The 11,682-nt window shown below is 44.8% G+C and overlaps 2 protein-coding genes across 2 annotated transcripts in view; one reads left to right on the forward strand and one right to left on the reverse strand.

The window, feature by feature from the left end:
- The window catches only part of LOC135112521 (titin homolog), a 111,425-nt gene extending 102,042 nt beyond the window's left edge, over positions 1–9,383 (reverse strand). Inside the window, exon 1 of the mRNA XM_064026936.1 lies at positions 7,928–9,383. Within this exon, the coding sequence (XP_063883006.1) occupies positions 7,928–9,137 (1,210 nt within the window). The 5' untranslated portion in view covers positions 9,138–9,383. The remainder of the gene's footprint in view (positions 1–7,927) is intronic.
- On the forward strand, positions 4,108–7,349 carry LOC135112916 (uncharacterized). The gene is made up of 2 exons (XM_064027873.1): positions 4,108–4,806; positions 7,037–7,349. The coding sequence occupies exon 1, from the start codon at positions 4,392–4,394 to the stop codon at positions 4,773–4,775; it is 384 nt and encodes a 127-aa protein (XP_063883943.1). The 5' UTR covers positions 4,108–4,391; the 3' UTR covers positions 4,776–4,806; positions 7,037–7,349.
- Positions 9,384–11,682: the final 2,299 nt, after the last annotated feature.

An 11,682-nucleotide genomic window follows, 5' to 3' on the forward strand; every position in this document is an offset into this window, starting at 1 on the left:
ACAGAGGACAAAGAGATAAAAGACAATGAACATGACAAAAACGAGAAAGAATGAGTGAGGAGGAAAAGGGACAAGAAAGAGAAATAATAATAACAATAAGGAAGAAGAAGAAGAAGAAAAAGAAGAAGAAGAAAAGGATGATGGAAAAGAGAAGGAAGACGACAAAAGAATAAAAAAATTAATGAAAACTAGAAAAAAGAAAAAGAAAGGGGGAGAGGAAGAAAAGGAAGAACAACAACAACAACAAATGATGATGATGATGATGATGAGGATGATGATGATGATGATGAGGAGGAGGAGGAGGAGGAGGAGTAAGGGAGGTTCAGGATGCAGGAAGGCAGGTTGCCTGGCTGTCTGCCCAAGAGTTATATCCGCTACCTTGAGCCCGCCAGGTACACCCGACGAGGTGGATTTGGGGGCGACATAACACACACACATACACACATACGCGAGGTGAAGCGTTCGATGAGTGTTACGATATGGGAAGGAAAGGAACGTACTGTACGTGTGTGTGTGTGTGTGTGTGTGTGTGTGTGTGTGTGTGTGTGTGTGTGTGTGTGTGTGTGTGTGCGCGCGCGTGCGGTCGCATTATTTCAATTTACTTTGATATTATCCTCAATTAAAGTCAACTGCACATTATGAGAAATTAAGATATACATACATATACATACATACACACACACACACACACTGCTGATGAATCGTTCGTGATAAATTAGTTCAACTGAAAGAGAAGACATTTTTTACCACATTAAACCAGAAGCAAAAGAAGTAGCAGTAGTAATATTAGTAGTCACAGGAAGGCGTTATCATTATCAATTGCCGCGATAACTTATTGCGATAACAATATCGTGTTATCGGTTATCCAAATATTATTTTTCCCGCGTTATCATTTCATCGGTATCGCCGATACTTTTGGTTCCAAACTAGCGATAATCGATCCTTTTAGTTTTTGGAACATGAGCATGTTGAAGTTTTTAAACTTTTAAAATCAAATGTAGTTAATTCTCTTAAAACAGTACTTTTTCATTAGTGAAGAGACAGGATAAACATTAAATTTGAATTTTTTAAAGATTTTTCAGTTTTCTAAGATAGATGAAAATAAAAATCTGGATTTATCGATTTTTTTTTTTTTTATATCAATATCATTATCGGGCGATACATTTATCGCCAGTTACTGATTATCGGTTATCGCCAATAAGGTTATTATAAATGTAGCGGTTATCGTGATAATTTTTTTTTAGTTATCGCGCCCAACTGTGGTGGTGGTAGAAGAAGAAGAAGAAGAAGAAGAAGAAGAAGAAGAAGAAGAAGAAGAAGAAGAAGAAGAAGAAGAAGAAGAAGAAGAAGAAGAAGAAGAAGAAGAAGAAGAAGAAGAAGAAGAAGAAGAAGAAGAAGAAGAAGAAGAAGAAGAAGAAGAAGAAGAAGAAGAAGAAGAAGAAGAAGAAGAAGAAGAAGAAGAAGAAGAAGAAGAAGAAGAAGAAGAAGAAGAAGAAGAAGAAGAAGAAGAAGAAGAAGAAGAAGAAGAAGAAGAAGAAGAAGAAGAAGAAGAAGAAGAAGAAGAAGAAGAAGAAGAAGAAGAAGAAGAAGAAGAAGAAGAAGAAGAAGACAATAAGGAAGTGAGAAAGAGAAACCATTGAAAACCATGCATGACAACATCACCAAGTAACGTTAATTGGTGATGGTGATGATGGAGAAGCAGAATCTGAGCCCCCACTACTTCTGTCACCTTTAGCGCGCCTCATACACCACAAACACCATCACCATCATCAATACTTGGACCACCACCATCACGTGATTCACCATGTGAGTCACCACAGTCTTGCCTAAGAGCACGTAACATAACTCCCTCAAAACACAAGGACTTAAAAACATACGCTTTGAAATCTCCTTACTTTTATTTATTTATTACTTGTATTTATTTATCTATTTCTTATACTCAAATGTCTTCCCTCCCATTAATATATCCCTAACATTCAACCAAAGTTACCTACATTCCCTTGATATGCAAGCACTGGTAGGGAGGCAGAGACGAAGAGCGGCCGGCGATGCTACCAGACAGCCCTTCCTATCTGTCCCGGGTTTGAACGCCAGCCAAGGTGAAGTGACACCCGTACAGCCTATTCCCTCTCCATCACCTTCCCTCTCACTCACTCTATAAAGTTTTAGCGGCAGGGATAAAACTGATAACTGCATAAAAGCATAGAAACATAAGAGAAGCTGCAAAAAGCCAACAATAACTCTCTCTCTCTCTCTCTCTCTCTCTCTACAAAATTTGACGGTAAGAAACTGTGATATCTGCATAAGATCATAAGAACATAATGGAAGCTGCAAGAAGCCGCAAGGTCAACACAGCCTGTCCCTCCGTGAAACTACACCTCTATTTCCACTATGTATGAATTAAATAACCAAAAATCACCAGGTAGAGCAGATAAATCCCCCCTCACTTGCATTTCTCGTCCCCATTCCCTAAGCTCCCACTCTGGTATTCTGGTGACTTCATCATTAAGCAGCGTTTCATTGAGCTTCCTTGCTTAGGATGTTGTACGGCATAAATACTCAGTTGATTAAGGGATCTGATAACATAATATATTTAGCATGTTGCATACTAAGGCACTTTCGTATTTCGTCCCAGGTTTGTGTGTGTATGTGTGGGTGTGTGGGGGTCGGGGTAGAGCACTTTACATATAAATAACGTAATAATTCATGCTTCGTTCATTTATTCATGGAGTTTATATTTCGTTCATTAATGTTTAGAGTTTCCACTACTACCATTCCCAAGCTAGTAGTATGTTCAAAGCTCATCCACAGCTGGTGTGTTGGTGACGTCATGAGAGGAGTAATGTTCCCTCACGGATCCAAGTAGAAGGCTTTTTTTCATTCGCGTTTCGTCTGCACAGAGCGAGAAACAACAAATCCTAGTTTTTTTTTTCTTTCCTTTCAACTTATTTCCCTTTCTTTTACCTTATTTTCCGATCACCATAATGCCATACTTCATAAAGACACCGTCACGTTAGCATTTTTTTCTTTTCCTACCTTCCTTCCTTTCTTAGATTTTCCGTCACGCGACCCATAACAACATCGAAACAACTTTACGGCGAACAATAATAAATAATATCTCTTACATGTAGCTATATTGCAACAGGATAGAGTGAGAAACAAGAGACAGACGGGGCAAGCTAGGTTCAAGGTAAAGGGAGTGGGGATGGGAGGCAGTCTGTTTCTATTCCCTTCCTTGGGCGGCAGACTGACAGCTTCCCTCGACGCCCACCCCCTTCTCCCTTGGCATAAATGTTTACCCTCTATGGCTGCTGCTCTTACACTTGCCGTTTGGCGCGGAGGAAACCTGTCTCATTCTCTCTTATCTTAAATATCTCTCCTCCTCTCCTCAACTTCTTCCTTCGCCTTATCTTCCTTTAAATATTCTATCTCCTCCTCCTCCTCTTCAACTCCTTCCTTCTTCCTCTCTTCAAATATTCCTTCACCTCAACTAATTTCTTTCCCTCATCTCCCTTAAAATATTCATCATACTCCTCCCCCTCCTCCTCTCATACCTCCTTTTACTCATTCAACCCATGATAACTTATATCTACCCGACGAAATGAAAGTCTTCTGACCTCCAGCATCAAGGTGAGTCTTAAAGCAGGTAGTAGAATATTACGAATGAGGGAGGATGAAGAGAAAATAACACAAATCACTAAAGAAAAAAAAAAAAACACGAAAAATCATATTTTTGCACCCGATAAACACCGGCGCCTAGTCTGTCCATCTCACTTATACAAAAGTTACCAGTATCTTCAGTCTTTCGTCCCTTGCACTGTTAAACTCTGAAACTAACAGTCAGTTTCTGTTTTTTTCCGTTCCAATGACTTCAACTATTTTAAGGAAGTATCAAAACACATCCAGATATAAACTGACTTCTGATCTAAAAATCATTCTTCTGTTAAGCTTTTCTCAGGGAGCAGCAATTCTTGGCAGGCTTTATTCCTCCATTGTTGTATCCTTGACCGTCCTCCCACACAAGAAGAAAAAAAACATTTACATCACACGTGCACGGAAACACCTGTTACTGTGACGCAGGTGCTACTCTAACCACCTGCTCTCATCTTGTTTTTTGGTCTGTTGCTCTTTGCCCTGCAGCTGAAGAGGCGAGGGACTAGTGCGTTGGTTACCCTTCAGTACACACACATTTACTTTTCACCGTCACTCGTTAACTCCTCACGGGGAAAACATTCTTGTAACAGCAGCTAAAGTCAGCCACGTGAATATTCCAATTATTAACTGCCGGCACAACGCATTATCACCTGGCTGCGGCACACCTGTACGTGCATTGAATTGTCCTCCCAGCTCGCACGCATCTCACCAGCATCAAGAGACCGCCACACACAGGTATGGCGAGGACGCGGTGCTTGTTCCTGCTGCTGGTTTGCGGAGTGTTGGTGGTCATGGTGGTAATGACGGGCAGACTTCATAAACATGCCCTTAAGCCCCGCGAGGTGAACGATCGAGACTCAGATGACAATGAAGAGACGTACGAGGAGGACGAAGACTATGAAGAGACATACGAGGGGGGCGAAGGCTATGAAGAGACGTACGAGGAGGGCGAAGGCTATGAAGAGACGTACGAGGAGGGCGAAGGCTATGAAGAGACATACGAGGGCGAAGGCTATGAAGAGACGTACGAGGAGGGCGAAGGCTATGAAGAGACGTACGAGGAGGGCGAAGGCTATGAAGAGACGTACGAGGAGGGCGAAGGCTATGAAGAAACGTACTAATACAACTGGAGAAAGTGACGTAATGTGAAAGGTAGGAAGTGTGTGTGTGTGTGTGTGTGTGTGTGTGTGTGTGTGTGTGTGTGTGTGTGTGTGTGTGTGTGTGTGTGTGTATACGAAGTCAGATATAAAGGGAATGCATATACAAGACAAAAACAAATAAATGGCTTTTATGACTGCCCCCCCTCCTCTTCTACACTGAACATAATCGGTCTGTCCTTTTCATATAATCTAAACTTCACATCTTATCTCTAGCTAAAACAGCTTTTATGAATTCAGGCGTTCTGAAACGTCTCCGCCAGTTTTTCTCAACAGCTTTTCATCTCATCAACTCCTCTCCTCTGACTGACTGTCTTCACTCTCTTTCTTATCGCCGCAATGTTACATCTCTAGTTATCTTCTACCGCTATTTTCATGCTAACTGCTCTTCTGATCTTGCTGACTGCATGCCTCCTCTCCTCCCGCGGCCTCGCTGCACAAGACTTTCTTCTTTCTCTCACGCTTATTCTGTCCACCCCTCTAATGCAAGAGTTAACCAGTTTTCTCAGTCATTCATCCCGTTCTCTGGTAAACTCTGGAGCTCCCTGCCTGCTTCTGTATTTCCACCTTCCTATGACTTGAATTCCTTCAAGAGGGAGGTTTCAAGACACTTATCCTTAAATTTTTTACTACCGCTATGGACCCTTTTATGGGACTGGCATTTCAGTGGGCATTTTTTTTTATTGGATATTTGATGTCCTTGGCCGGTGTCCCTTCCACAAAAAAAAAATAAATAATTAAATAAATAAAATAAATAAATAAATAAAAATCTCACTCTGCTTCCCAGTCAACCTGTCAAAGTACACACGCAAGAAATATAATCACTATATTTTTAGTTAGGAGAGAGAGAGAAAGAGAGAGAGAGAGAGAGAGAGAGAGAGAGAGAGAGAGAGAGAGAGAGAGAGAGAGAGAGAGAGAGAAAGTGGGCCAGTGCTTAAGGGAGAGTGTTTTGAGGGTCAAAGGCGAGAAATGTTCCGAGGTAGGATCATTTTCAAGTAAGAAATGTTATGTCAGCATCCTTGGCCGCCTGCCTTGGTCTTCATTCCCTCCCTGCCTCCACTTCTGCCTCCATCACTCCCAACCCTCTTCCCTCTATGATCAACACCTCTCCCTCACTCCTGCTTAGCTAACACTTCCCTTTTCCTATTTCTCTCCCTCTCCCTTTTCTTATTTCTCTCCCTCTCCATTTGAAAGTTTGTCTGTAGTGCTTAAAATCAATTAGTCACTGTCTTCTTTTCTTCATTCCTATACACCCAATCCTCTTCCCTCTATAATTAGCACCAACACCTGCTTAAACTTCCTTTTTTTCCCATTTCTATCATTCTATCATTCATTTTCTTCCCTTTGTTGTCTCCTCACCCCCGTTAAATTTACATTCTTTAGAGAGACGCAGGTTAAGAGGGGAACTGGTAGAAGTCTTTAAGTGGTATAAGGGGTATAACATGGGGGATGTAAGCAACATTCTCTGGATCAGCAACCAGGATAGAACAAAAAATAATGGGTTTAAGCTTCAAAAATTTAGGTTTAGGAAAGAGATAGGAAGAAATTGGTTCTCAAATAAGAGTGGTAGATGAGTGGAACGGGCTCATTAATCATGTTGTTAGTGCTAGGACATTAGGGAGCTTTAAGAGAAGATTAGACGGCTTTATGGATGGGGATGATAGGTGGAAATAGGTAGTTATATTTCATACAGGGACTGCCACGTGTAAGCCTTGTCGCTTCTTGCAGCTTCCCTTATTTCTTATGTTATGTTCTTATTCTTCCTTCTAAGATAAACACCCCTTTCTCACTCCTGGTTCTCTTGTATGGCTAACACCTTCCTTTTTTTGTGTATATCCCTCCATATATGAAAGTTTCACTGTGGTACCAAGAATTAATCAGTTTCTTCTTCCCATCCTTCTCTCCATCACCTCCAACCTTCTTCCCTTACTACTAGTTCCCTTGCGTGGTTAACAATTTCCTTTTCTCTTTCTACCTCTTTTCATTTGAAAATTTAGCTGCAGTGCCAAAAATCAGTCAACTTCTCTTCCTTTTTCCCTCACTCCCAACCTTCTTTGATCAACACCTTCCCTCCTTCACTCCAGGTTCATCTAGCATTTTTTCCTTCCCTTTCCCTATTTGCATCCCTCCCTATGTGAAACTTAACTGCAGTGCCAAGAACCAATCAGTCAACTACTTCTTCCCCTTCCTTCCTTCCCTCACATTGACAGTCTGTGTTTCCTCAGCCACTCGCACATCCACGGTCGTCTGCGAGAACTTTGGCATTTTTTTCCCCACCTAGTCGCCTCTCTTACGGTCATCACAGCTCTGCAGTGAACCTCCCGAGCAGCAACTGATACCTGGCGCTCAAGGCATCAGCACCAGTACCTCAGCCACCACCACGAGGCAGCAAGACTTATTTCTACGACACTTATAATCAATTTCGTCCACATTTGACTACAATTCGCATTATGTATATTACAACTCACATTTTCACCTACTAACTGGGTAGAAAATGTCTTTGTAGGTGGTATGTAAAATAATAAAGATATAAACGAAATTAGCTGTAATTCACCGCCTCGATGTCTCCTTCACGTCACTTCCCACGGCTGAAAATGTGTGGATGAGTGTACAAGAGACTTTGTGTCCCAGCATCACACGTCCCGCCATTGGTGACATGTGTGAAGAGACAGGTCTAAGAGGGAGGGTGGGGAGGAGGGAGAAGTGAAGGATGGGGGAGAGGGAAGAGGAAGTGAAGGGTGACTAAGGAATGAGAGAGGGAATTTCCGTCATGTTACTGCTACTGGGTCACTCCTCAACCGCACCGCCTCTGTTCGTTCAGTTCTGACCTTTCCTCTATATTTATAACGCACTGTGGTTATTTCAGACGTGCTTCCCGCGACTGTGTCAACGGGCGAAAAATATACCTTGAAAGGCACCCCCCACCCCAGGCATCCCCCGCCAGCTGAGTGGGCCGGCCGTCAGGTTCAGCGCAGCCCCCTCCTCCCTCCTCAACGCGCGCGCGCGAGCGCGCACACGCGCGCGCACGCACGCACGCACGCACGCGCGCGCACGCACACACACACACACACACACACACACACACACACACACACACACACACACACGTACGTTACCTTTGCCGAGAATGTCATCATCGGTGTGGTCTTCCAGCTCCGAGCCAGACGTGGCACTGTAGTAGACGGAGCCAGTGAGGGAGCCGCCCTCGTCCGCCGAGTAGTAGACGGAGCCGGTGACGGAGGTGTGGTCGGAGGTGTAGTCGAGAGATTGCCGCTTAGCCTCAGAGATTGCCGCGCCTTCCTCCCTAGAAAGCAGTCCGTGGGCGGGCAGGGGGAACTTGCGTTTCTCTCCTCGAGCGGACTCTTCCTCAGCCGGGTAGTGGGAGGGGGAGGTGAGCGAGGCGCGGGTTATCACGGAGTGTCCAGCCACGGGATGTGGACCCGCCGCTGGCCCTCGGTCACCGGAGGAGTCTCGGTCTGACAGAGGTGTTCTTTCCGCCACCGGGGCGTGGTCCCTCACGGGAGCACGGTCCCGGGGTAGGGCGCGCTCCATCAGGGTGACACGGTCAGTCTGAAGGGGCTTGTCAGTGGGGGAGGCGCGGTCCGCTGGAAGGGACCAGTCCTCTGGGGATGCTCGTTGGGTCAAAATCCTTTCACTACGGGCGACGCGTTCAGCCGAGGTTCTCTCCAGGTGATCCCGAGAGAGGCGGATCGTTTCTTCGTATCGGGCGGCGATGAGAGCAGTCTCCTCGTTGGATCCGGCGCGTCTTGCCCGATCCTTCTTGTGGGCGACGGCCGAGGGGAAGTCTAGCGAGCCTGCCTTGTGTAGAGGCTCGATGGGCTCCCCGGTGGGCACACCCAATGGGTAGCGCTCCAGGGACGCGGCTCGCAGGTTGAGCGTGTCCTTCATGCTCGATGTCCGGGATGGCGACTTGGACTTTTCCGAGCTGCTGTCCTCGTAGCCTTGGTACCAACACTCGTGCTGGTAGTAGCCAGGACCTGCCGACGCTGGGAGGTAGATGGATGATCGCTTGGAAGAAGGCTCCGAGGCCGAGTGGTACCATGACCCCGGAGCCGAGCCTACACTTTTTTCCGACCAGGCGGAGCTGCTGATGCTCTCGTCGTCGTCATCGTCACCTCGTTCCGAGAATGCACTTCCTCCATGATATTCCTTTCTCTTCTTTTTCTTTTTACGCCGTTTCTCTTCCTTCTTTTCAAGCTTTTTACGCTCTTTTTCCTCCTTTAATTGCCTTTTTTCACGTTCCTTCTCGTCCTTTAGTTTCTGTTTCTCCTCGGGCGAGAGCTCCTGGCCCTGTTTGTTGCCCATGACTGGCGACGCGACTCACTGCACCATCACACTGCCACAGCGGCGCCGCTACACCCACCAGGTCCCTCACAGCTTCTCCTTGCGTTACGCTCACGGGGGGAATCAGACTGAGCCAGGATCAGAGTGCCAGCTCAGGTGGTAGCGCCGGCCCGCTCACCTGGGGCACGGGGCGGAGGGTGCGGAGCTGGGGAGGGGTACGGAACGTCAACCATTTGGGCCAACGCTCGTGCCAAGTCGGACGTAAGCGGTGATTGGCCAGTGCCTCCGCGCCTGCCTCTGCCATGGTCAAGAGGCGAATGTTCCGATCGGCGAGGTGAATATCGGGAGACTTCTTGTTATGAGAAAGACGTTTAGGAATTCGGAAGCGCACGATACGTTTCATCTCTTCTTTAACCGATCACGCTTGCCTTATGTGCGAGGAATATGAACACACACACACACACACACACACACACACACTTATCTACCCTCCCTCAGCAGCAGCTAGTCTGGTTTCCCCTTCCCCGCATAGCACCACCCAGGATACATACTCCAGCAGCCTGACCCATATACATTATCTCCCTCAGCCCCAAGCAAATCTTATTCTTCCCGTCACCAATCTTGTCCCTGTTCGCATCCCTCCATGACATTATTCCCACTCCCGACCCTGACCACCATCCCCGCCACACTTGCCTCCCTCACCCTCCCTTCCCCACGCTAGTTTGTTCATCATCGTACTCCCTCCAACCGTGCTACCTTGAATCCAGCAATTACATATTACTCTGTTTAGTTTCTTTCTGTCCTTTAAAACTGTTAATCTTTGCATGAATATTCATCACATATTTAGAAACTATAATCCACTGAAGTTATAGGAATCACGTACAGGTTTGCATAACAATCCGCAAAATGAATGACACGTGACCGTTCAATTAGCCATAGCATTCCTCCCCGGCTCTTGTCTGTCACCGCCATGAAGGTTAAGGAATTCGTGCCAGTGCCAGTGTAATGATGTGTAAATTTAACAACGCAATATCTAATGCATTGCCTCTCGCTGGCTCAGGATCAACGAACACTGAATAATACACGGTCAACATTCCACGAGCTAACTTCATGCAAGGGGGTTCAAGCGAGTGTGCCACTGTAGTTTAGCCCATATTCTGAAACACTTATGCGTCGCACCTCCACTGCTTTCAAATGACTCTAGTTTAAATAACAGTGGTTTTGAAGGATGTTTTCATGGTTCTAGTGATAAAGAGGGTTTCTACATCGTTAACAGGAGAAACACTCATGAAAATCCGGCTGATCATCTCTGTTGCCTTTGAAAGTAGCCGTGGTGAGAGAGCGAAGGGTTTCTGAACAGCCTTTTCTTACAAGACACACATCTCGTCACCCCAGTTATAAATGCCTCTATCTACTCACCGATGCCTTCCCTGATCCTGACGGGGGTGTGCAGCAGTAAGCCGGGCCCCATCCCCGCTTCGTTCTCGGCATACACGCGGAATACATACACCTCGTCAGTCTCCAGGTCCTCCACAACGCAGCTCGTCTGGTCGGCCTCCACCAGCTCCACGTTTCTGTTGGAGAGAGTGAGTTCCATCGAGGCTTCGAATCTGAAACGAAATGTTAGGCTGTTTTTCTTGCACGTTCCATGCTTTTTATATTTTGCAATGTACGTATGTGTATGTACTGTACGTATATTCTATTTTTAGTATGGACAGTCGAATATCTATCTATCTATCTACGCTTACAAGACTGATGGAGACATAATTTGCTTATACATAACAGTTTCCTTGTCACTACTAAATCCCATGAAGTCTGAAAGTAATCACTTTTCTGAAACTTCAAAGCTACTACACATCTTACACAGGCATCAGTTTTTGCCAAGGAAGCCATAGAGAGTCATCCTTGCTTTGTTCGCAGTCAAGTCTTTGCTGGTTCAGTAAAGTGATCATCACTGACTCATTATTTTATCACCCACTGTCACGCGCCGAAAGGGGCGTGTCTTTATACCAGTTGTTGTTGCCTATTCTTTTGTTGTAAGTAGCCTGATAGTGGTTCATTTCCTTCAATAACAGATGACTGAGGTCTCGGTGACAGAGGAATGGTTACAAAAGAGATGGAAAGGTTAGGAAAAAAAAAAACAGAGATAGTAGTTGAAAGGGAGCTACAGATGGCAAACAAAAAATCACTGGAGAAAGAGATAATGGTTGAGAAACAAGAGATGGCAAGCGGCAGAGAAATGAAGGGGATAGATAATAGCCGAAGAGAACTAGAGATGGTAACGAGAAGAGACGAAAAGATACTTAATGGTTAAAGAAGGATGATATATATATATATATATATATATATATATATATATATATATATATATATATATATATATATATATATATATATATATATATATATATATATATATATATATATTGTAAGATGATTAGGGATTCCAAAGGGGAGGGAGATTAAAAGATTATGGTTAAAAGAAAAAGATGACAAGGAGATAAGTGAAACAGATGATAGATGAAAGATAACTAGATATGGCAAGAAGAGAGATGAAAAGATGATA

The sequence above is a fragment of the Scylla paramamosain genome, chromosome 24, assembly GCF_035594125.1.
Source record: "Scylla paramamosain isolate STU-SP2022 chromosome 24, ASM3559412v1, whole genome shotgun sequence".
Lineage (NCBI taxonomy): Eukaryota > Metazoa > Arthropoda > Malacostraca > Decapoda > Portunidae > Scylla > Scylla paramamosain.

Bases quoted from the DNA above. Each gene is read 5' to 3' on its own strand.
- LOC135112916 (XM_064027873.1), top strand. From the start codon at position 4,392: ATGGCGAGGACGCGGTGCTTGTTCCTGCTGCTGGTTTGCGGAGTGTTG.